The 26433-nt window shown below is 50.1% G+C and overlaps 1 protein-coding gene across 1 annotated transcript; it reads right to left on the bottom strand.

Moving 5' to 3' along the window:
- Positions 1 to 566: 566 nt before the first annotated feature.
- LOC144114129 (protein argonaute-4-like) lies at positions 567 to 8820 on the bottom strand. Its single transcript, XM_077647644.1, has 3 exons — positions 8753 to 8820; positions 7976 to 8399; positions 567 to 3612 (listed from the first exon to the last, which is right to left on the bottom strand). Exons 1-3 carry the CDS (start codon positions 8818 to 8820, stop codon positions 1540 to 1542), a joined length of 2565 nt encoding a protein of 854 aa, XP_077503770.1. The 3' UTR covers positions 567 to 1539.
- Positions 8821 to 26433: the final 17613 nt, after the last annotated feature.

Raw genomic sequence — 26433 nt, 5'->3', positions numbered from 1 at the left:
AATCGGGCTTGTCGTCTCATTTCGCAAAATTACAGTTATCCGTCCAGTGTAACCCAACTAAAGATCAAACTTTCGCTCCATGCATCCGTAGCAAATTCGTCGCGAGACTGCTCTTTTATCTATCTTTCACAAATACGTCAATGCCACTGATTCACCGCCAGCACATCTACAACGCCCCTTCTACTTATAACATAGATTACATAATAACTACAGCTATGCCGCATTTATGGCAACACACATGCTTTCAACTTCTCGTCACTCCCGCGTGTCATTCGTCTCTGGAACGATCTTCCGGACTGCATCGCCCTGCAGGCTAATCATGGCACCTTTTGCGAACATCTACCCAAACACTTCGTTGATAACAGTTAGCACGTCATTTATATACTCAGGATTCGTACAACTTCGTTTTCAGCAGCTTGAGACTATTGCCTTTTTGGTTCCGTGGATGGGCAGCTTTGCTCATTTATGCCTGATATATTTTCGTTGGCTTTTGTATAACTCTTCGTGCATTTCCCCTGTTTTTGTTCCATGAAGCAGAGTGGTTTTTTTTACTTTTATCCCTTTTTATGAATTGCGATATCTTATCTGAACTCACCTCTTTTTTTGTGTGTTTTGCTGTACTTTTACTATGATTTTTGGATTTCTAACCTATTTTTCACTAACTTCTGTATCCCCCCCTTACACAATGTCTCTCCGGAGGCCTATAAGGTGTCTGCATATAAGTAAATAAATAATTTTATTAGTCACGGTGACGATACCGCCTTCAAGGCAGTAAATAAATCCCCTATATAAGCAGTGTTAATCAGCCAGTATCCCAGAAATGCCATTCAGACATAACATAAATTTTAATTTGTAGAAAATGTCACTGTTCTGGCTTGACAAGTGTGTAAAACTAGAACTCGTGTGTCAGCTCACAAGATAACACTACATATGAATTGCTCGTAAAAATAGTGTTCTTTATGAATAAACCATTATCCTCTGAATAGTAACTTCACACACAAAAATTTGCATGTCTCTCTGTATGCGGAATGGGGAAAAGAGAATGCCGTGCTCGGGCAAATGAGTTGCGGCGAACTCAGTAGGTCGCAAACGGCACTTAGTCTGTCTAATGCCATTAAATACGAGTGCGTCGCACCGCGCCAATGGCGTTAAAACTTGATGTCCTAAGTAATTTTTGACGTAAAACATGACCGTGTGGCACGGGTATAACACCTCGAACTGTCGTTCAGTTCAACGGACGGTCAACTGCACAGCAGTTATAATCGCCCGTGTGTAAGAAGGGTGAGACGCGGAACGGACACGTACAAAACCGCACCAGAGGCCTCAGTCTTGGATGTTTACCACCTTTTGAAGAGAAACGATCGAGCTGAGATCAACTAACGCCGAGAAGACGTCTCCAGAAATGAATGTCCTGGATCTCCTGAAATTATATCGCTGTGGAGATCAATTCGGAGTCGTTACGTGTATGCACAGCCAGTCCGCTTCTCAAAAGAAGGATATCCAATGACACTAGTGACATTGAATGCGAGAAAAGCTGTCTTAACAAGATGAGCGTTTAGTGGGCGCAGTATTGTAGTAGGCGCAGTTGCTTACCTCATGGTTACGGACTTCCAAGAACTGCCCCTCGCTCACTCCGTCCCTGTAGAAGACGATCCGCTCGGGCTTGTGCCCGGTGGTGCGGCAGAAAACCAGCAGCAATTCTTTCATCATGTCTTTGAGGTCTTTGATGATTTCCACACGCGCCTTAGCCTCGGAGTCTTCAATCTGTACCCGAATGGTGGCGTGAAACTTGGACGGTACAGAGCCTAGGCTTCCGACGCACGCGGCGATGGATGGCCTGACCTTGTCTCCAGGCGATGGGTGCGACACGTCTGCTCCGATGACGATCACGGGCCTATGCAATAGCTTCGGCTTCTCCTGCATCAGGAGACTATTGTTGATACCGCCCATCTTGGCGTTGATCTTCTGGCACAGGTTTTGGATGAGCGCTGCGTTGCACTTTTGGACCACGTTGTCCAAGATGCATTGTGTGCGCAGGGACAGCTCATTCTCTGCCACCTGCTTGATCTCAGCGTAGTTAGTGGCTTTTGTGATCACAGCCACAACCATCTCCAACTGCGGGTGCTGCTTGCGCTGCTCCGTGAGAACGGTCCGCATGGCCTTGCGATTTGTGTCGAATGTGATGACCGCAAGCGGCTGCGCAATGTGCATGCCCAGTTCTTGGCCGATGCGGATCAGCATCTTGAAGTTTTCCAGGCAGTCCTTGTGCGCGAAGCGGCTCACGTTGAGAACAATCCACTGTGTCATGGACATCGCCATGTAGAAGCGCTGCCCTCGGAGATCCCACGTACCGTCGCGCGGCTTGCACATGGTGTTGTTCTCAAAAACGAGAGATGGCGGGTCGAGCACTCTGCCCACAACCTGAGTGGGTTCAGTGTTGATCTTGACGCCGAACTCTCGTAGGTACTTGTCCGAGCTGCTGACCATGTCGCACACAGACTGACGAATCTCGTGGAAGCGCTTGGCTGGCGGCTTGCCCGTGCGCTTGATCATCTCGGCGGTCTGACTCTCGTCGAGCTTCTTCCGACAGTGCTGGCCTTCGGCCAGCTGGCACACCTCCAGGGGAATGTAGACCGGATGCGTCGGACTGCCACTCCGCACGCAAGGGAAGTTCGGGTACGACAAGCGCCTGTAGCGGCTCTGGAAGTTGTCGGCGACGGAGATCTGACTACCTTCTGATTCAAAATAGATGTCCTTCGCAGGTTCCCTCGTGATCTTGACCACTTTGTACTTGCGCGGGTGCGGAAGGTGCGTCACTTTGACACGGAGCTCCCTATTCAGGCGCACGTACTGGTTGTCCCGCAATGACCGGAAGTCCGCGGGCGTCAACACACGACGGCTGTCGCTTAAGAACCTGCACATGAAGTCGACCAGTGGAAGGGACTCGTAGAATGCTGTTGCTGACATGTCGACGTTAAGCATGGGCTTCCATTGGGCGGGTCGAACACTCGTGTAGTAGCCAAACCACACCTCCCGGCCTCCTCCGAGGTCATTGTGCTCGTTGGGTCCCGGCGGTCTGAAGAACGAGCGTCCAACCGGTGCAAGGTTGAACGAGGGGCTGTGCCTCAAGACGACGTCTATGGCCTGGAGGACTTCCTGGGGCACAGTTTGTACGCGCTTTTCGAAGACGCCATGCAGGGCCTCCAGGTTCACTGTGGCCGCGTACTGGATCTTGATTATAAACTTCTGGGATCTTTGGTCTTCCTCGAGGTCGACAGTGAATGTCCGCTCGCGAAAGTTGACCTGGCGGCGCGTGTACAGGTTCTTGCGGCCATCAAAAGCCGGGATGCAGTTGGCCAGGTCTTGCCGGTACTTCTTTACTAGGAGCTCGATGACAATCCTGTTGATCTTCGTGCAGAGACATCGGTACTTTTTCTGCTCAGGAACCTTGGTCTCCTGGGCAGTCTCCGAGGAGATGTCGACGTCGTAGTGGTAGACGATGCCAGTCGGTATCTCAATGCTGAAGTGGTTGGCCAGAAGTTGTATGGTCCGGCCCAGCTTGCTGTGGGCAGGCCGCCGCGGGAAGTGAGAGGGCAGGGTTCGCTCGAGCTCCTGCGCCGTGATTGGTGGTAATTAGAGCAGGGCATGAAGAAATAAGTAGGCATGCACTGTTTCGTGCGTTGAGCGTCACATAAGTTAGGCCGAATGGTCTTCGGTCTACACTACAGTGCAGGACCGGTTCCGGTGAGTATTAATGGGAAAAGCCTCCTGCACCCTGTGTGTTGTAGCGAGCCCGTTAAAGGACGGCACTTCATGAATACCTTAAAGTGAGAATGTTATAAACGTTTTGTGCAAGCGAATTTATCTGTAGTCAAAATTTAAATTTCAGCGTCTTCGAGCCTTTCCATCTCCTTTCGCCACTCGTTTCTTGCTCACAGGTCGGCGCTTTTCAGCCAGCCCTACCCACTCGGCCCCACCGCCGGCTGCCGACCCGTTCGGGGATTCCCCCGGCGTGTGTGTGTGTGTAGGGGGGGGGGGGGGCTTTCTGACCCGCTGAACCGACGCTTATTACTGGCACCGGCCATAGTAGCTGCTTTACTTCTGAATTTAACCGACAGACAGATTTGAACTTCTAGAAATACGCACGAGAGCGAGGCGGAGAAATGCGCGGGTTTGAAAAAGTCGCTGGAAAGAGCTCGCCAACCTTCGCTCGGTATTGTGGGTACTGTGCTCAATGTAGAAATATTTGGTTCAGGTGTTTGTGACGAGAGAACGTAGTGATTGAGCGAGGTTATGTACGCGGTAGGTCAAAAGTTCAGGGGCCACAGGGTTTGCTTTTTTCATCGGCATATCGTTGCATTTAAGATGCCAAAAAAGCTATCAGGGTTCGCAGAGTATAGAACGATACCTCGTCCGCCCTCTACAGATATTTTGAGTCTTTGGGGGTGTCATGTCTGCCTGATTATGCAGCTCAAAAACAGACCCTATCGCCTGAGAACTTCTGACCGACCCTGTACTTTCCTCGGAAGGTATTTCAGAGCCTTGTGCCATCTTGAGCACCTATGACAGGGACCATCGGGACGATTGCAAAATAAGGGAACCGCGCTGCGTGGTCGGGATGTCCAACAAAAAGCGAGAGAGTAATTACACGTTATTTCTTTCTCTGCCTTAATTTCTTTATTCAGGGAACCAAGGCCATGATGGCGCCACAGATGTGGAAGCATTTCTTGCAAAGTTTCTGAACCACTCAAATGGTAATTGCGGGCGATTTTGAATGTGTTTAGACGTGGTATTGTGTTCCCATTCCCATCACATTTCTTAAGAGTCCCTTCTCTGTGCCTAAAAAACCGTTTTTCAAAAACCTGAGTAGAAGCCCTTTAAAAGAGGAAAAACAAGGAACGCGGAAACCAAAACTGGGTTTCTCCCAAAGTATGGCGTCAAGATTGAAGCTTGTCGTCATGCATACTGTCGCAGAACCTCTCGTCGCGCTGCCTGACTAAACTGGAGACTAAGCGACAGACCACTGGTTGTGTGAAATGATCAAAAACAAAGGACTTAATTTTCTTCTTCTTGAGCAAACTCCGAGCAAATATCGAGGGGCATGCAGCTGGTGACGTCACACGTCCAAGGTCGCCCACAGAAATCGTCCCGATTGGGGCGACAAAATTTTAAAAATTTAATTATTCGTTATGAAACAAACCGGCGCCCGGCGGCGAAGCTCGGCACAAGGAACTACCGTGGAAATTTCGGCATTCGTGGAAGTCGGAAAGACGCCGCAGCCGCCCATTAACAGCGAAAGATGATTAACAGGAATCTTTCTGTGAAATGAGAATGTGCAGGCGGGTAATTTAAGAGAATCAACTGCAGCTACAGGCCAAGGAAACATCACTTTGCCAGAGTGGATATTTGGGCCCGACAGAGCATAATTTCGCTCAGATTAAAAGCCCATTTAACGCGAGGATAAAAAATATAATACACTGATAGCGATGGCTCAGTGGTTAGGGCGCTCGGCTGCTGTCCGGTGTTCCCAGGTTCGAACCCGACCGCGGCGGCTGCGTTTCGATGGACGCGAAACGCTAAGGCGCCCGTGTGCTGTTTGATGTCAGAGCACGTTAAAGTTCTCCAGGTGGTCGCAATTATTCCGGAGCCCTCCACTACGGCACTTCTTCCTTTCCACTTTCACCCCCCCCCCCCTTTGTCCCTTCCCTTGCGGCCCTTTACGGGCGTCCGCCTATATGTGAGACAGGTACTGCGCCATGTACTGCAACAGGTACTGAGACAGGTACTGCCCCCCCCCCCCCCGCCAAAAAAATTAATGTGCATTAGCTCAATAATAATAATAACTGGTTTTTAGGGAAAGGAAATGGCGCAGTATCTGTCTCATATATCGTTGGACACCTGAACTGCGCCTAAGGGAAGCGATAAAGGAGGGAGTGAAAGAAGAAAGAGGTGCCGTAGTGGAGGGCTCCGGAATAATTTCGACCATCTGGGGATCTTTAACGTGCTCTGACATCGCACAGCACATGGGCGCCTTAGGGTTTTGTCTCCATAAAAACGCAGCCGCCGCGATCGGGTTCGAAACGAGGAACTCCGGATGAGCAGCCGAGCGCCCTAACCACTGAGCCACCGCGGCGGGTTGGATTAGCCCCGCTAATCGAGGATATACAAAGCGAAAGCGAGATTGAGGTCTCCACTGACCCACGGAGCCGGTTGTGCGTCTTTCCTTTCATGAAAATGAACGGTCTTTGCAAAGTTGTCAACGCCAATGAATTCTATGAACGCCGTCGGCTCACTTGTTTTGTTTGGTTTTTGAGGAAAAGAAATGGCACAGTAAACGTCTCCCATCCCGGTGGACACCCGAACCGCGCCGTGAAGGTATGGATAAAGGAGGCAGGGAAAGAGGAAAGAAAGAACAAAATTGAAAGTTGGGTTTCGAGGAAAGGCTCGGCGGTGCGCAGCGGCGGAACACCTGTGGCTCAGTGCTACAAGCGGCTAATGCGCAGTAGTGATTAGGGAGAGAAATGCGCTCTGTGTCGTCACTGCTCCTTGTTCATGCGCAGCACGGCTGTCCAGGTATCACGCGAAACAGCTCAACCTGCGGCCAGTAAAGCCTTCGCTTTGAAGACAATTTCTCACGGTGGCAACACAACACTCGGCAGCCGGTGTGTAAGTACTGAACCCAATGGCTAAACCTGACTACGCACCTATTGCTTGAGCCACCTTTTATCCAGGCGACGACTGAGGCTCTGAAGCTCACAAAAGAATCTGTGAAATTTGAAAATTGGCTTTCGGGGAAAGGAAATGGCGCTGTATCTTTCTCACATATCGGTGGACACCTGGAACGCGCCGTAAGGGAAGGGAAAAAGGAGTGAGTGAAAGAGGACAGGAAGAAAGAGGTGCAGTAGTGGAGGGTTCCGGAATAATTTCGACCACCTGGGGATCTTCAACCTACACTGACATTACACAGCACACGGGCGCCTTAGCGCTTCGCCTGCTTCGAAACGCAACCGCAGCGGTCGGGTTCGAACCACTCATCTAAACACGGTCGTTACAACACAAACTTCGCTTTTAAATTTCACCCACTCGCTTTGTCCTCCTCATTGTTGACCAAGGAAGCCGTAGCGGTTCCGAAACGTTGTTCGTGATCTTGACTTTGTCAGCGGAGTAAATCTGGTTTCACTTCCAGAGCGCCCTATACGTCATGCACTACCACGATTCTTGCTACCCACACCACTTTTCAGTAGTAAAAACTAAGCCCTGCATAGTCGGCTGCAGCTCCAGAAAGAAGCGACGGATGCCCTACAAAGGACGCCTTGCAGCCAACGGCGTCGGCCGATTCTGCGGACGCCGCTGTCAATCTGTTTAAACGGTGGTTCATCTCCTTTCATCTGCCACACCCTGAGATGTCACACAGGTCCAAGACGATTGACTAACCATGGCATCATGAAAACCAGTCATCGCCATTGGCTGGAGGGCCTCTTTCGAGAGGCACACGCCGCTTCGTTCTTGAGTTGTATTATGCCCGGGTTCAGTTCTCGTACCTTCCGTGTAAGTCGATGTTTTGGAGAGGTGAGCTTTCCTCTAGCCTTCAAGCTAACAGTTGAACCTCTTTGTAACGAAGCGGTTTATAACGAAACAACAGATATAACGGAGAGATTATGTTTGCACGTGGAAGCTCGGCCAAGAGCGGATATAACGAAGCTACAGCTATAACGAAGTAATCGCCGGAAACCTTCAACTTCGTTGTAAACAGGTGCTACTGTATATGGACCGCTGGCATAACGAACTGTACAGCATGGGTTATAACTAAATAATGGATGTAACGAAGTAATTACGATTCCCCTCGGAAACACGGTCAACACTGCATATAACGAAGTAACAGCCGGGAACGAACTTCTACTTTGTTATAACGAGGTTAAACGAGATACATAGCATATGGCTCAAGTTGAAGCCCTTTTCGGCAAGCAGTACGCACCCTGATCTTGACATCGTCGCCGGGCGTGGTCTGGTCGCCAGCTTCGGGTGTTTGCTCAGTCACCACAACGGGCGGCGTGCGTGGCGGCGACGGTGGTGGGGCAGCTGCTGCCGGCTGATAGCCACTCACGGCGGCTGCCGCGGATGCAGGCCAGGGGCTGCTGGCAGCTACGTTGGCGGCACCAGAGGCGGCGGCGGCCCTGTAGCTGGGTCGGTAGCCGCTGGGCTGAGCGCTGCGCTCGGCGGCGGGGGTCTGGCTGCCGCTGACGGCGCGCGGCTGCGGGCTGGCCGCAACGCCCTGCTGCAGTGCTTGCTCGAACGAAACCCGCGACGGACCGGGGGGCGAAGCGGTGGCTTGGTTGCCACCGCTGACGGAAGGCACCGCTGCGAGCCGAAAATGCCCATTTGACGTCGGCTTGATATATCTGCTGCGTTTTCGGTCATAGCGATCGTTACGACACGCATATATACACCGCTGAAAGCAGAAGACTGGACAGCCGTCGCCCTAGCTCGGTAGAGCACCGGACGCGAAATTCAGAGGTCATGGGTTTCGGACCGCACCGGCGGCAAATGGTTGTTTTTCTTCTGCTTTCTAATCAATTATCTTTAAAAAGTTTCGTCTCTTTATGGGGGTTTAGCGTCGCAAAGAGATTCTTTAAGAAGTTATTGCCCTATTAAGCCCCACTGATGAAGACCACAAATTATTTTATAAAAAACATCCCCTACGCTTTTTGGTTCGGTCACTGTTGGCTTGAGTCATGCATGTCATAACGAGCACCTCTTGTTCCTTGCCCTGCTAAGCGTCTTGAGCCTGAGACGTTTGCTAAGCGTCTCAGGCTCGTCCATGGGAGCGCCTGGATGGACAGCCGTTCTAGAGTATACACCCACACGACCACGTGGCTTAGACGTAGTATCACATGGTCTTACACCTCCATTGAATGTGTTGAAGGTCAAAGGTGAACCCAATGTCTAAGGTCAAACATCAGAGGTCAACTTAAAGGTCATGAGTCGAGGTCAGGAGCCAAGAGTTCGACGCCATAACTGTACCACGTATGGTCATACACGGCTAACGTGGTTGGGCTGAAGGTCATTCAATGTTCTTCTCCGGCCTATGCGACGACTGCTTTACCAAACGTGGTGAAGCTTTTCGCTTCGTGTTCAACTGCAGTGACTTCTTTAGTTTATTTTATTCTAGAGCGCAGCTCGCCCGTTCCTGCGTTCCGCGTCGTAGTCAGTGTAACATGCTACCTGACAGCTGACGTGTTGGCAGGCAGTAGCAGAGCGGAGCGCCACCTGACACGGCGAGAGGAATGGACAGCCGGAAGGCGGCTGCTACCGGACGATTCCGGAGTGTGGCTAGCAAGGTAGCACGACACCTGCCAAGCGGTAGCAGGCAGCTTGCGAAGAGCTGCGCTCAAATTCCGAATTACCGTCTGCCGTAATCGGCCTTCGATTTTTTAAAGCGGAAGCTTTACTGGCCGCTAACTTGCGATTTCGCCGTGGCGGTACTAGGAGGAGGCACATGACGTCACAACGGGCGCCTCACCGCGGATATTTCTCTCTCTCTCGCTCCCTAGTCACTACTGCGCATGAGCCACTAGTAGCACCGAGCTGTTCACTCTAACCGAGCCACAGGTGTTCCGCCGCAGCGCAGTGCCGCGTTTTTCCTCAAAATCCAAGTTTCAATTTTCAGTTCTCTCTTTCTTCTTTCCCTCCCTCCTTTATCGATTCCTTTACGGCGCGGTTCGGGTGTCCGCCGAGATAAGTGAGACGGTTACTGTGCCATTTCCTTTCCTCAAAAACCAAACAAAACAAGTGAGCAGATGGCGCTCATAGAGTTCATTGGCGTTGACAACTTTGCAAAGGCCGTTAATTTTCACGAAAGGGAAGGCGCACAACCGGCTCCGTGGGTCAGCGGAGTTACCCGCCGCGGGGACTCAGTGGTTAGAGCGCTCGGCTACTGATCCGAAGTTCCCGAGTTCGAAGCCGACCGCGGTGACTGCGTTTTTGTGGAGGTAAAACGCTAAGGCGCCGGTGTGCTGTGCGATGCCAGTGCACGTTAAAGATCCCCAGGTGGTCGAAATTATTCCGGAGCCCTCCACTACGGCACCTCTCTTCCTTTCTTCTTTCACTCCCTCCTTTTTCTCTTCCCTTACGGCACGGTTCAGGTGTCCAACAATATATGAGACAGATACTGCGCTATTTCCTTTCCCCAAAAACCAATTGTTATTATTCCTTTGCTCAAAGCCATCGCCGTCTAGAACATTGCCAACGCAAACGCCAATGAACACAGTGAACGCCGACATCTATCGCTTTGTATATCCTGGATTAGCTGAGCGAGTCCACATTATTTTTATTTACATTTATATATCGGGCGTAAAGAATGCACCTTTCTTACCGCGGACAGCGCTTGCTGTCACGGAGAATGTCAGCACATGCTGGTTGTGGGAAACATTTGCCCAGTTCCCTTCTTTCCTCAAAAGTGACGGAGTCCAGAACACCGTCGACGCCAATGATCACAATGAACGCGACGGTGGCGGCTGAGTGACGTCATAGCTGTCACGTGGTTTCTCCTCGGTTCAAGGTCAAACTCGCGTACACGGCGAAGCAGCTACGAAGGGTAGCAGTAAAGCTGTCACTTCACGGGAAGGGGACGATGAGGTGGCTGCCTGGCCCTGCTGAGCTGCGATGCAGGGGCTCTCGCACATGTCGCGAGGGCTCCTTGTCACCGGAGGCACCAGTTGCTAAACCGTCGTCGTCACTTCAGATGACGCGGTCGTTGCGACGCGCGTCCTTTCTTTCATTATTTCCTCTCTTATCTCTTTTAACTCTCATACTGTCTGCCCGTGGCAGCGATTATCCTGCAAGTGGCAGCGATTGTGGATCAGCTTGAGCCAGTGGCCGGGCCCCTGAACTTTTCATTCTTCCCTCAGTCCCAACAACAAAACCCTGCCACTCATCGTGCCCCACAGCGGGACGCCAAGTTGTTAAGCCGGCTTGATTTTACCCGGCAGCCCCATAGAGTGCACACTCTTACCTATAAGCAAAACACACTCAGTCGCGATAAATAGTGACCACAATTCGGGGAAAGATAGACATTTGCTGAACCAATAATAATAATAATAATAATAATAATAATAATAATAATAATAATAATAATAATAATAATAATAATAATAATAATAGGTTTTTTAGGGAATGGAAATGGCGCAGTATCTGTCATATATCGCTGGACAAGTGACCGCGCCGTAAGGGAAATTATAAAGGAGGGAGTGAAAGAAGAAAGAGAGAGATGCCGTACTGAGAGGCTCCGGAATAATGTGGACCAACTGGGGATCTTTAACTTGCTCTCACATCGCACAGCACACGGGCGCCTTAGCGTTTTGCTCCCATGAAAACGCAGCCGCCGCGGTCGGTTTCGCTGAAATAATAATAATAATTGGTTCTTGGGGAAAGGAATTACAGCAGTATCTGTCACATATCATTGACACCTGAACCGCGCCGTAAGGGCAAGCATAAAGGAGGGAGTGAATTAAGAAAGAAAGAAAGAGGTGCCGTAGTGGAGGGCTCCGGAATAATTTCGACCACCTGGGGATCTTAAACGTGCACTGACATCGCACAACATACAGGCGCCTCAGCGTTTTTCCTCCATAAAAACACATCCGCCGGGGTCGGGGCTGAAAATTGTTTTTTAGGAAAGAAAATGACGCAGTAACCGTCCCTCATATCTCGGTGAACACCTCCACCACGCCGTAAGGGAAGAGTTAGGACTGAGCGCAGAAAGGAAAAAAGAGGTGCCATAGTGCAGTGGTCCGGAATAATTTCGACCACCAGGGCGTCTTTAACGTGCACCGATATCGCACAGCACACGGGCACCTTTCCGTTTCGCTTCCATCGAAAGGCGGCCGCCGCAGTCGGGTTCGAACCCGGGAGCTCCGGATCAGTAGCCGAGCGCCCTAATCACTGAGCCAGCGCGGCGGGTAATGCGGATAGCCCAAGCAAAAAATGCAGCGGAAACAGAGTCAAGACGCTGAAACACGATACCCGAAAGACGCAGTTTCGATCCCGGACGCGGCGGTCGAATTTCGATGGAGGCGAAATTCTAGAAGCCCGTGTTCTGTGCGATGTCAGCGCACGTTAAAGAACCCCCATGTGGCCGATATTTCCGGGCCCATCTCTACGGCGTCCCTAATAGCCTAAGTCGCTTTGGGACGTTAAACCCAAATAAACCATAAAGAAATCGCAAATGCGCTTAGGGGATTGGGGCGCGGAGCTGCGGAGGGGTTGCTATGCATCAAGAACAACAGCGCTCGGAAACGTGCCGTGGATCAAAGCACTGACCAAGCGGAAGAGCGCTCCACAGCACCCGCCCCGTGTAAGGTCAGCAGCATGGCCGGACCGCACAGGCGCACGTGCTACGCGTGCAGAAGCGCGTGCTCGAGGAGCGGCGAGACGCACAGTGCGCATGCGCAAGGCGAAAGTTCGAAAACGCATTCAAGGCAGGAACGCGCCGCCGGTCACAAGTGCGCGGCTGGGATTGACCCCCTTTTATTGGCACTCTCAGAAAGAAACAAAGAATAAAAAAACATGATGTGAAGCGAAGCGACGCGATCCTTTGTATTGGGTTTTGCCTTTCGGTTAGGTATTTCACATAGCCTGTCAGCACTGACGTTCGTAGCATCCCTGGAATTTAGGAATTTTGTCCATTCCGCATACATTCTGTCGTGTAGCAATGCTACCGCTAGATCATATATTCCCGAGACTGCAGCATCAATGCAAAACTTTGGTGGCCCAAACAAGAGACGAATATTAACGATATCGAAAGAGTGCATTGTCCATAACGCGGGTTCGAGATTGAGCAAGCTGAAGGCTTTGCCATTTCACTAAGCGTGCGCGCTTTGTTCGAACCAAGCAAGGCTCTTCACAGCCCTGGGGCAGCGCGCCAATTACCGGCGTTGCATATGGCGACACTAGGAAGCACGAGGACAAGAGACGCGCTGAGTGGCGCGAGCCCGGAGCTCGACCGACGTACGTAGTCCAAAGGCCGCTTCACATGCAAGCGAAAACGCTAGCGATTTCTGCCGCCGCGGCGCACGAAGCCGTTTCGAGCCGTCGCGGCGGGTCCAGCGGCCAGAGTGAAGAGGTTCCAAAATTTTGCAAATTTTTTGCTGCAACGCGCCGCTCAGTCGCTTGCACGTGAACCAACCTTAACGCGATTTAAAGGCTGTCGAGGTCGCTTCGACTCAAGCAGACCAGTTTTTTTTTTCTCTCTCAAGTCACGGTCACTCACGCTAACATAAAAACGACGGTGCATAATAGAGAAACAAACCGGCTAGCCACGCTCACGTATTTCGTTCAGCCGCCTCGCAAAAATATAATGCTTTAGAACACAATCATCATAGCCTACTAGCTTAGGCCTAAAGCAGCCACCAAGTGACGGCAGATGAACAAAGGGAGCACCCAAACCAGGCTGCCGCGGCGAAGGCCTCAGAACCGAAAGGAAATACGCTACGCACCTGGACGCCCATCAGCTGAGTCGCTTTTCTTCTTGCCGTTGTGCATTGTAATTTTAAAGAAGAACGGCGCGCACTTTGAGAGGCACTACGCATTCCTTTCTCCGTAGCCACAAGCACAGCTGGTAATTGCACCTCTTAATCACTGCCGGCCAAGCGACTGGAGAAGAAGAAAGGGCAGAAAGGCTGCGGTGTTGCTCCTTTATAGTGGCCTTCTCCGCTCTGCGATTGGCTCATGCGACGCCACGCTCCGTGTTCCGTCGTCACTGGCTGGAGACGTCATGCGCGTGCCGGCGATTCCAAGTGCATCCAAGAACGCATAAAAAAATGTATAGAACCAAATGGAATTGTCGTATGATGTCGCGCTACCACTGCTCCTTATGGGAACGCAAAGGCTCGACGCGTCTCGAACCCGTGCGCTGTGGAACTCGAAGACTACAAGTGGAGGGTTACTGCGCTTCGAAACCCAGCTAGTCCTATAGGCTACTTTGCTGAGAGGGACTAGTTCGAAAAATAGAGATGCGCATACCAACGTCACGGACGTACAAAGTGATAAAATGGGACGAGTGCTGCTAGCATTCATTTCCCATTTTGTCCAAGTCCGTGCGTTTCCATATGACTGAGCCACCAGAAAGCGGCAAATAAAGAACTGTAGCGATTTCTCAACATTTCAGGTTTTATTATGTCTCTATGTATTGTTAATGCACCCGTTTAATTCATTTTATTGCCACGTGCTAGCGTGGTTAAGTCTCGGAGTAAGGAGTGTGCGTGTTTTACTGCCCACATGTGAGGTGACAGTCTGAATAATATTTGGGGAGAAGAAATGGCGCAGTATCTGTCTCCCATACCCGTGACTCCTGAACCGCGCCATAAAGGAAGGGATAAAGCAGGTACTAAGAGAATGAAGGAAGAAAGAGGTGCCGTCGTGGAGGGCTCCGGAATAACTTGGACGACCTGGGGATCTTAACTTGCACTGACATCGAACATCACACGGGCGCAAATCTCAGTTTATGTCCTGTCGTTGCGGTGGCCATTGCTCTCGATGGAGGTCTCGAAGCACGGTTCGCTGGTCACAACCGGAGCACTCGCTCGGTAAGGAGGAGCCGCCAACCTTTGACGGCTGCTTGTGTGCGAGGCGACAAAAAAAAAACCGCAAGGCGGCGACTTTAGCCTAGGCTTAATATCTAATACGCGTCTCGCTGGCAATCTCCGACGCTGGCGTTCGATGGCATTGCAAGATTATCGCAGACATCGATGTCCGAATTTATACATTCCCTAAGCCATCCATGTTGCTGTGACTACAGGACGACAGAGGAAAGTAAACGGGCCTGCCGACGGGCTCCAGCTATGCCCAACCACTGCCGCGTTGCAAACAAAGCACAGTTCAAGGAGCTTTGAGGGGAACTACTGAAAGGAGAATAGTGCGTTGCATCAACTGCGTCCGGAGAAGCGACGACGGCTGTCTCAGCAAAAGATGCTCTTTTTCACCCCTGCTCTATCCATGCCCAATTGCAGCTCTAGCGTAGGACATTTGGAACACTGCAGTGCAGCGTTGCTATCTATTGTATAGGCGGCCCTTGGACTGTTACGCTGCTCAATCGAGCAGCTCTCTTTCAGACACCTCAGGGGACCTTTATATTGCGAAAACGCCCGCGTGCTGTGCAACATGCGTGCTCTTAAAGAGCGCCAAGCGGCCGAAATTACTGCGTAGCCCTCTATTACTCTGCCTCTTTCTCACTGCCTTTTTTTTCACTTCCTCTTTCGTCCCTACCCTTAGAGGGCGGACAAGCCACCAAGGAGTGTTTTATCTTGGCCTTCCCTTTGCCAGCCTACGCTATCTCTACCGACACCGCGCCTGTTCGGAATAGCACACTGGAAACGCGGCCCCAGAAGGAACAACTTCGGAGGCGCCGTTTGCCAGGGCCACGTGTCATTTTCTCGCTCAAGGACTCGCGGATGTTCCCTCGTCTGCAACTCCGGTTATGACACATTGCGCCGACAGCAACGCAGTTTCCGCAAAGGATAGCCCCCACCCCCCCCCCCAAATTTACAGCTGAAAACACCAACCACACCTGCGATCAAAAGAAAAAACAAAATGGACAGCGTGGCATTCGAAGCTAGGGATCATGCGTAGTGTGTAGATGATCGTACAGTAGGGATGATCTGAACAGTGTCGCCGCAACTGCGAGGCATTCGAACAACCGCACAGGTGAATGCGGTTTACTGTAGGTTTAACCAACCGGGGAACGGGAGCGACGCCCCCGCCGAGGCGCCTCGCTCAACGCGGAGATTACTAACTTTTATCGCGGCTAAGTTGCACGTATCCCGCCCCTCACCCTGACCTGCACAGGGCGCAAGCCACGGCACTCAGACGCCTACTAACAAAACAAAGGCATTCTTAGCCCCTACCGATTATGTTTAACCACCAACGGTGAATATCACCCTGCATGCCCCCACTGCGGTGACGGGACGCACGCCACCCAAGGCCATATTGTATGGGGATGCACTAGCAAACCCGCTCCGGCGACACCTGCCAGCTCCCTCGGCGGAGGAATGGACAAGCTTTTGGTCAGTTCAAGAAAAACAACGCAGCTGGCCTTCATCACGCGAGCTCAAGAGGTCGCCCCTGGCTGGCGGCCACCCTAGGCTCTCCCCAGCCCCAACTAATCCCTTCCATTTGGTGGAAATAAAGTTGTAACCACCACCTCATTGTAGCAGAACGCTACGGCGGTACCAGCGCTTCTATTTTCGAACGGACGCTGGATTGAAAGCAGGTTGTTTCACTGAGAAGTAAGGCAATTGCTTCTCTGTTTCCTTTCCTCACAGCCAATTTTTCGTAGCCCAGTGCTACGGCATCGTGTCTCAGTACTTAGCGAACTGAACGACATTCGAACAGAAGCCGTCTGGAAGGTTGTTGCGGCAGCACAACAGTGCGGCAACGCAGTTCCGTCACCATATAGAGTTCCCAGCATCAAAAAATAAAGAAAACAACGCTTCGACAACGGACTTCCACCAGCAACTAGCATTGCTAACATAAAAAATAAAGAAATAAAACGTCACTTGGCACTTCCTTGAAACTGGCGTTGCTGGGGTCGCCAGGTGTGTTGGAGGCAGCGTCGCCTCTTCCCCTTTCCCGAACACAAGTTAACGCCAAAGACTGTGCAAGGTCAGTGCATGCATGTTAAAGATCCCCAGGTGGTGGAATTTACTCCAGAGCACTCCATTACGAGACGTCTTCCTTTCCTGTCTTATTCCCTCCATTATCCCTTCCCTTAATGCCCAGATCAGGTGTTCGTCGAGATGTGTGAGAGATACTGCGCCATTTCCTTTCCAGCCCTATTTAAAAATCTGGTATATATGTCTTATATGTCTCATATATACGCAATTATTGGATTACCTATCCATCGTATATAGGAGCGCTTCGTAACCTTCCGACAGGTATGAGGGCCTCGTCATGGGGCCCTCATACCTGGGGTCATGGGGCCCTCATCATGCCTTGCAACTCGTACTCTGTTGTACAGTTAATAGCCCTGAATATGTAAGTTACCTGAATGAACTTTGATTGGTAACACTGGTGACTGGTGGCTGTCACATTCTGTAATGCACAAACTAGCTTTAAAGGAGTACAGACAACTATCTTTTGGGTGTGTGTTTTTTGCTTCCTAATGAGGCATAAGGCATTATTATACATGGATTACCTTGTGGTGTTCTCCTATTCTCAACAGTCTAGCAAGGAACAGCAGTTCACAATTGGTAGCGAGGTAAGGGAAGTGGTAAAGGAATATGCCTATTTAAGGCAGGTATTTAAGGCAGGTACGAAGCAGTGTATAGGGTCGTTCAGAATATGTGCGAACACGGCTCAGCGTGGCCGCGCTCTGCGGAGTGCATCCGGCGCAGGCGCACATCGAAACTAAACGGCGCAGGTGCACAGGAGCCCGGAGGCGGTGCTTCGTGCTTTTCTGTTACAGTGCAGAAGCGCACAGGCACTGTGCTTGCATTGCAGTGAAGCGCACCAGACTGTGTGCGATACAGTGTTTCGGAAAGCGCACTTCTCTCATTGAGCGTGTTGTCTTTGCTTGAGCTTGCAACTCAGTGCCCTGTTTTCTCAGTGCCGCGATGCCGGTTAAATATAATAATAATAATAATAATAATAATAATAATAATAATAATAATAATAATAATAATAATAATAATAATAATAATAATAATAATAATAATAATAATATTGTCACGGAGTTCTCACGGAGAGACGCTTCAACAGCCGGAGTCGGCAAGAGGAGACGGTAATGGCGGCCGATCCACGATAGCACGATCGCAACCTCATCGTCTTCGCGGACAGCTTGCGCCACCTGGCAACACTAGGTGGCATTATTCCCCCCTCCGAAAAAGAAGGGCATCGCAGTGCTGCTGGCGCGCTAAGGTTCAGAAGGGAAACAGATAAGAACGCGAGGAAAACGGAGCACACACAGAGTCACAACGGAGGGCCGCGAAGCCGTTATCGGGCATAGTACGGCTTAAGCCGCACAACGTGCACAATGTCAGAGCTGTTGGGCTGTCGACGTCTCGGTTGCGCGGCACCGTCGGGAACCACTTCATAGGTAACATCACTGATACGCCGTAGCACTTTATAGGGGCCAAAGTACCGGCAGAGTAGTTTCTCGGACAAGCCCTGGCGGCGGACAGGTGTCCACACCCAAACTTGTTCACCGGGATTGTAGTCGACCTGTCGGTGTCGAAGGTTGTAACGGCGCGCATCAGTGCCCTGCTGCTGGCCGATGTGTACGCGGGCAAGCTGACGGGCTTCTTCAGCGCGTTGGGCAATTTCATGAACATCGGGTGCGAGTTGGTCGTCATCGAGGCATGGTAGCATCGCGTCAAGCATGCTCTGGACTTCACGTCCATATACAAGACGAAAGGGAGTAAAGCGTGTAGTCTCCTGGAGGGCCGTGTTGTACGCAAATGTGACGTACGGTAGCACCTCATCCCAAGTTTTGTGCTGAACGTCTACGTACATTGACAGCATGTCCGCAATGGTCTTGTTTAAGCGTTCGGTTAGCCCATTGCTCTGCGGATGATAAGCTGTGGTCTTGCGATGGCTAGTGCAGCTCAACGTAAATATATGGTCGATTAGCTGCGCTGTAAACGCTGTGCCTCTGTCGGTAATAACGCACGAAGGGGCTCCGTGCCGCAAGACGATGTTTTGCATGAAAAAGTCGGCGACCTCTGAAGCTGTGGCACAGGGTATCGCCTTGGTCTCGGCGTAGCGAGTCAAATAGTCAGTAGCGACTATGATCCACTTGTTTCCTGAGAGTGACAACGGAAAAGGACCGAGAAGGTCCATTCCTATTTGATCGAACGGAGAGCGGGGTGTAGTAACGGGCTTGAGAAAACCCGCCGGCTTAAGTGGTGGCGTCTTCCGGCGCTGGCATTCACGGCAGCTTTTTACGTACCTTTGGACATCGTCCGAGAGTCCGGGCCAGTAGTACATGTTGCGTATCCTGGCGAGCGTCCGGGAAAAACCCAGATGGCCTGAAGTGGGCTCGTCGTGGAATGCCAATAAAATGTCGGCGCGAAGATCGGCCGGAAGTACCAGAAGGTAAGTTCGTTCTTGGCCTCTCGAGTTCTTCTTGTATAAGATACCTTCGCGCAAACAGAAAGAGCCGAGACGTCGAGCGAAGTGTCGTGGTAGAGGCATGGCGTGACCTTCAAGGTTGTCAATCAGCGGTCGGAGGTCCGTGTCAGCCCGCTGCCGGGCTATTATGTCCGATGCATTAAGTATACCGAGGAAACCGCTGTCGTCGTCGATTTCGGGACCGGAAGAGTCGAGTGGTGCACGCGACAGCGTGTCGGCGTCTTCGTGTTTACGGCCCGACTTATATACGATGGTAATGTCGAATTCTTGGAGCCGTAAACTCCAGCGGGCCAATCGTCCAGACGGGTCTCGCAAATTAGCCAGCCAGCATAGGCAGTGGTGGTCGGTTACGACTTTGAATGCGCGGCCGTAAAGGTAAGGGCGAAATTTCATGGTGGCCCATACGACAGCAAGGCATTCCTTCTCTGACGTAGAGTAATTGCGTTCGGCGCGGGAGAGAGTACGGCTAGCATAGGCTATAACTCTCTCAATGCCCTCTTGGTGTTGGACAAGGACAGCTCCAAGACCGATATTGCTGGCGTCGGTGTGGATCTCGGTGTCGGCCTCTTCGTCGAAGTGTGCAAGAACGGGAGATGTCTGAAGGCGTTGGCGGAGCGAAGAGAAAGCCGTCTCTTGGTCTATGGTCCAAACGAAGGAGGTGTTGCTCCTGGTGAGGCGCGTCAACGGCTCTGCAATCTTTGCGAAGTCCGCAATAAACCGTCGGTAATATGCACAGAGACCCAGAAAACGCTGGACAGCTTTCTTGTCAGTCGGAGTAGGAAAATTGGCGACGGCGGCTGTCTTGTCGGGGTCGGGTCGAACTCCGTCGGCGCTCACAACGTGACCGAGGAACTTGAGCTCTGTGTAACCGAAGTGGCACTTCTGGGGCTTCAGCGTAAGGTCAGCGGAATGGAGGGCTCTGAGGACAGTTCGCAGGCGCACGAGATGCTGTTCAAAAGTTTCTGAAAAAACGACAACGTCGTCCAGGTATACAAGACAACTTTGCCACTTGAGGCCGGTGAGGACAGTGTCCATCATACGTTGAAACGTCGCTGGCGCAGAGCACAAGCCAAAAGGCAGCACTTTGAATTCATAGAGGCCATCTGGTGTAACGAAGGCAGTTTTTTCGCGGTCCCGTTCGTCCACTTCAATTTGCCAATAACCGCTCTTCAGGTCAATGGATGAAAAGTACTTAGCACGCCGTAATCTGTCCAGGGAATCATCAATGCGGGGCAACGGGTAGACGTCCTTTTTAGTCACATTATTTAATTTACGGTAGTCCACGCAGAATCGAAGTGTTCCATCCTTCTTTTTAACAAGGACAACAGGCGAAGACCACGGGCTTTGGGAAGGTTGAACTACACCGTCGTCAATCATCTCCTGAACTTGCTTTTGGATTACTTCCCGTTCTTTGGCGGAAACACGATAAGGCTGCTGGCGGATAGGGCGAGCGTCGTCATACGTAATGATCCGGTGTTGCGTTAGGGGCGTTTGACGAACTTTCGACGAAGAAGCGAAACACTGTTTATACTCCAATAGCAAGTGCTCTAGGCCAGGCGCTTTCCTTCGGGGAGGTTGCAGTTGATGTCGACATTCGGAACAGATTGGTCGTCAGTGGCGCGCGATGATTGGTCGTCAGGGGCCGCTGCCGCGAACGCAAAGCAGACCGGAACATCCACAACCGCTTCAGCGGTAGCGATCGCAGTTCCAGAGAAAAGGTGCCGGTGCTCTGGAGAAAAATTTGTAACAAGGATCGCAGACCGGCCAGCGCGAATTGTTAGTAAGCTTCGAGCGGCGCAGATGCCTTGAGTCAGGAGGAGCGAATGATTAGCCTCGGCGACTGCTTCAGCGTCGTGCAACTCAGCACAGGCGACTTCAATCAAAACACTGCTACGGGGCGGAAGTGTGACGCTGTCGGCGAAAACGCGAAGTGCGGCACTGCGTTGGCAGGAGTTGTCGAGTTCGGCGGCTTGCTCTGTGGAAAACATGACGATTCGGTTGCGCAGATCGATAATTGCTCCATACTCCCGCAGAAAGTCGATGCCGAGGATTAGGTCCCGAGAACACTCGCCCAGGACGATGCAGCTGACGACGAACGTGGACTTACAGATCTGAACGCGAGCAGTGCACATACCCTTGGGCGTAACCAGATGACCGCCGGCAGTTCGAAGGTGCGCGCCAGGCCAAGGGGTAATCACTTTTTTCAGAATGGTCGCCAGTTGTCCACTTAAGATCGAATAATCGGCCCCGGTATCAACTAATGCGCTTACTCTGCGACCATCGATAAGAACGGGTATTTCTAAAGAAACGCGGTTTTTTAACTCTGGTGATGGCGTCGGCGGGTTCTTGTCGGATTGTAGCGGCGACGACGGGAGGTCTTCAGCACAGCGCCCCCCAGCGACCTCGCCCCCGAAGGTCGCGGGTTTCAGTTTTCCCGACGAGGACTTGGCGATCGGCCCGGTGCCGCTCGCGAGAAGCCGGGAGGTGTCGGGGAAGAGCGCCTCGGTGAGGGTGAGCGCGACTGCCGCTGCGCTCGGGATGGATTGCGCTGGTCCGCAAGGAATTCTTCAATTTCAGGGGGTCGTTCACCTTGACGGGGTCTCGGTGAGTCGGTGCGGAAGCCTTGGATGCCGATGCGTCGGTAATAACAATTTCGATAAAGATGACCTGGCTCTCCGCAGTGAAAACAGAGCGGTCGTCGGTTAGGTGTACGCCAAACGTCGGCCTTTCGGAGGGGTGCTCGACGATCCTCGAAGTACTGCACCGGTTGCACAGAGGGCCGCGGGGCTTGAGGCGTGGCGTGAATTGGTGGCGGCGAAGCGGGAGCCGGACGCCTTGCAACTTCGGCGTACGTCGGACGGTGGTAGTCCCCAGGCAGAGGTGGTACGTCGACCACAGGAACAGGGCCCCGGAACGCCTGTTGCACCTCCTCTCGTACAAGAGCGGAGATGGAACCGAGCGCAGGCTGCGACGGGCTACAAAATTTGTGAAGCTCCTCACGCACGATTGTGCGAATAAGTTCCCGCAAATCATCAGGATGCTGTCCGATGGTGGCAAACGATGATGTGACTGCAGCAGCATGCACGGGCCGGTCGTAACTGGCGCAACGCTGTTGCAGGACCTTCTCCATCGTTGTGGCTTCCGAAAGAAATGCAGCAACTGTAGATGGTGGGCTGCGCACGAGGCCTGCGAACAGCTGCTCTTTGACGCCTCTCATTAAGTGCCGAAGTTTCTTCTCTTCAGGCATGGCAGGATCAGCTCTCCTGAAGAGCCGCGTCATGTCCTCGACGTACATTTGTACGCTTTCGTTCGGTAGCTGGACGCGGGACTGGATTGCCCGCTCCGCTCTTTCGCGGCGATCCGCGCTGGTGTAGGCCTCCAGCAGGCGACGGCGAAACTCTCGCCAGGAAGTTAGAACTTCCTCACGGTTCTCAAACCACGTGCGGGCGCCATCCTCTAGGCTAAAGTAGACGTTTCTTAGTTTCGCGGCGTCGTCCCACTGGTTATAAGCAGCCACACGCTCGAAGTGAAGGAACCAGTCCTCCACGTCTTCGAAAAGGTCCCCGTGGAAGGCCTTGGGAACCCGCGGGGTCTGCAAGGTATAGTGGGCAGGTGTAGCACCGGCAGCTTGCGTGAGAATACCGGTGGCTGGTATCATGACTGTCGCGAGTGGTCCAAATTCCGGTGAAAGTCCCTGCAGCCTCCGGCTGAAGCGGTGTACCGGGGTGTCAATCGGCGCAGGGCTGGCGGCACGGCTCCCTGGAGGGGTTTCTTGCATGGGATACTCGTACCCAGCAGGCTCCACCAAATTGTCACGGAGTTCTCACGGAGAGACGCTTCAACAGCCGGAGTCGGCAAGAGGAGACGGTAATGGCGGCCGATCCACGATAGCACGATCGCAACCTCATCGTCTTCGCGGACAGCTTGCGCCACCTGGCAACACTAGGTGGCAATATACTAATAAGTTTATTTCCATCAGATCAAATAAAATTTGATGGAGGAGGGGAGAAAAAAAACGGCATTCCACTTGACAGAGTTTTCACCTCCTGTTGAGGCGGCAGTGACAGGGACGGGAAACAATGTGTTTAGCATAACAGTCAGCTTCAATATACAATGGTATACAGTCAAGAAAATAAACACCATTGTGCGCGCATTCAAACAGAAATACAACTGTAGAAAAACTGAGGATTGGGCGAGTTGGTTGTGATCCATCGCATTAAGAACCAGCGCTAAAAAACACACACAGGACGAGAAGAGACACACTCGTCCTCTGTGTGTGTTTTTTAGCGCTGGTTCTTAATGCGACAGGAATACAAGAAATTATAAGGAACGAAATGAAATAGGTGGCTAAGCATCAAACAACAAATAAGAGTAGAAGGTCCGTCATACAAAACGGTTGATATATTACTGGTAACTGAGATGAACTAGCATATTTCGCAGAGAGGAGAGAGTAATATCGGGAAAGCTAACGTTAACTTCAATAAGCTTGTTTAGTGCGAGCGGTAACTGATAATTAACCATTTGACGGCCATAGTTGGTTCTTGTAAATGGTAAAACCCACTGTTGTTTATGGCGGTGTGGATAGGGCGAATCAGACTGATGCAAACTGGCCAGAGAGGAAATGGTGTCGATACGTCGTTCTTGCTCAACTTTATATAGGCGCAACAGTCTATAAGCATAAAGGATTAGTATTGTAATGATGTCGAGGGTAGTAATCAGATTCTGGGTTGTGTGTCTACTGGGTAAGACAGACTATATGAACGATTTTTTTTTGAAGCACCAATATCCTTTGTAAATTCGAATGCGTTGTTGTTGCCCAAACTAATGTACTGAAATTTAGGTGGGAGCAGAATAAAGAATTATATAAGGCAAGTTTGACTTTTTCAGGTAAAATGTTTCAGTGACGCGATAGAAAGCTTACAACCTTAGATGCCTTCAGCATGACGTAATTAACATGGTCATCCCATTGCATGTTTTCATGAAGATAAACACCTAACGATTTAAATGATTTTACAGTTTCAATTAGTTGTGATTTGTAAAACAAAGCTATTTCTGTGCTACAAGTCTTATTCTTCGGACGGAAAACTACAGCTTTAGATTTTGTCATGTTTATTGAGAGGGAATTCATGTCTGACCATTCTGCTAGTTTGTCCAGAATGCGATTAGCATGCATGTTTAGATCATTGCAAGTATCACCAGGTATGAGGATTGTAGTAACATTTGCATAAATTATAAAGCGGGCGAAAGTGTCAATAGTAACAATAACATTAATATATAGATTAAACAGCACAGGACCAAGGATACTGCCTTGAGGGACACCGGTACGAACTGAACGTAGTGATGGTAAGTTACTAATCTGAACATATTGTTTTCGAGATGATAAATAATATTTCATAAAAAGTAAGGTTTGTCCTTGTATCCCATATAATTCTAGCTTTTCAAAAAGATAGTTATGACTAATTCTGTCAAAAGCTTTAGTAAAGTCGATAAAAATACCCAATACTAACATTCTGCTTTCAAAGTGTTCTAATATATATTCCTTCTGGTGAAGAAGGGCGAGTTCTGTTGATTTATTCTGTCTAAATCCGTACTGTGAACTAGTAATTATTTTCTGAGATTGCAGAAATTTTTCTATTCGTATTAGAATAATTTTTTCCAGGCACTTAGAAAAAACGGGAAGAATACTGATTGACCAGTAATTACCGAAATCATTCTTGTTACCCTTTTTGTAAAGGACAGACACCTTTGCTACCTGCATAGCTGTGGGAAAGGTTGCTGTTCCTAAGCATAAGTTATATATATAAGCTAGAGGGATAGAGATACATTCAATGATATGTTTGACAGGACGAATCTGTACGTTGTTAACATCACAAGAGGTGGAGTTTGATAATTCGTGAAATATGTTTATAATTTCTATTTCATCAACAGGTGCAAGAAAAAGGGTAGCAGGGCATCTTGTGATAAGTCGATGGTGCCATTCAGAGGCAGGTTCAACGTATTGCGTGAAATGAGTGTTGAATGCTTCAGCTAAGTTGTTGCCTGTATAGTGCTTTCCGCCAATAGTGACCTTGTCGACTGCTGCGTTGATGTACTTGCCATCAAGGGAACGCAGCTTTTTCCAAAGTATATCAGGACGATCTACTGTACGAAAGTAATTCTCATAGTAACGTCTCCTTGCATTACGTATATCATTGTTTAACTTATTTCTGTATTTCTTGAATTCTTTCAGAATGGAAATGTTTTTTGATGTAACAAAAGAATTGTGCAGTTTATTCTTCTCTTTGATACGTGCCAATAACTCTGGTGATATCCACGGCTTTCGCACTTTCCTGTTCTTTCATTTGATTTTAAGAGGAAAATGCTTGTGACATATGGCGTTAAATTTTCTACAAAGGTTTGATATGATTCGTTTGCGTTCTTTTGTTTACATACGTCGTCCTATTGTACAACGCACATCTCCGCATGGAAAGCATTAAGGGAGGCTGCTGTTATATCTTGGAATAAAGATACAATCTGCTTTTTAAATTTGGGTTTCACAGTGTGACATAATAGATAGATAGATTCCCATGTGGTCGCTTAGATCACTGCAAGTTACTCAGGAGAGTAATGAAGAAGCATAGATATTGGTGATAAATAAATCAAGTAGAGTTTCTGAGCTCGAGGTTATGTGAGTCGGGTCTTTGATAGTAACTGCCATGCCGAAGCTGCGCAGAATTATGTCGAACTTGACACTGTTTGCAACATTTGATAACATGTCTATGCTAAAGTCACCGCTAATGACTCACTTGTATTTATGTTGACATGTAAAAGTAAAAAAGGACTCTATATACTCAAAGAAAACACAGATGTCACCATTCGGTGGTCTATAAAACACAGAAAACACAGTATTATTGGTTATTAGGTTATTACAGAAACAACTTCCACATCTGGAGACATGTGACATAGATCTTCCACCAATTTACACTCAATTCGGTTATTAACAGAATACACTCTTCCACCACGACGACGGTCGCGGTTAAGGGAAAACGTTGAAAATGACTGCAACTGGAAGTTATCTGTATTAAGCCACGATTCTGAAATCATAACAAAATCAAAGGAGAAGCCTAAGCTTTGCAATAGAATTTTAAACTCATCTAGTTTGTTGTTTAACGATCGCACATTGAGATGGAAACATTTCAGCACAGAAGAAGATGACCACTGTGGGAGCAGCGTGTTCCTTATATCACTGGGTAAAAGATAACGTGCGCTTGTAGCCAAGACAGAGCTAGTGGCACGTTATTGCAGTGAACAGGTGGTTATCAGTTAATGACAAAC

This window comes from Amblyomma americanum, chromosome 1 (assembly GCF_052857255.1).
Source record: "Amblyomma americanum isolate KBUSLIRL-KWMA chromosome 1, ASM5285725v1, whole genome shotgun sequence".
NCBI classification, from domain to species: domain Eukaryota; kingdom Metazoa; phylum Arthropoda; class Arachnida; order Ixodida; family Ixodidae; genus Amblyomma; species Amblyomma americanum.
Note: the sequence above shows the minus strand (reverse complement) of the source record. Positions and strands in the feature narration are given on the sequence as shown.

Bases quoted from the DNA above. Each gene is read 5' to 3' on its own strand.
- LOC144114129 (XM_077647644.1), bottom strand. From the start codon at position 8,820: ATGGACGAGCCTGAGACGCTTAGCAAACGTCTCAGGCTCAAGACGCTT. The intron at 8,400-8,752 runs GTGCTCGTTATG...AAAACGCAGCAG, and splicing joins AGCAGGGCAAGGAACAAGAG to ATATATCAAGCCGACGTCAA. The intron at 3,613-7,975 runs GTGCGTACTGCT...ATCACGGCGCAG, and splicing joins GCGACGATGTCAAGATCAGG to GAGCTCGAGCGAACCCTGCC.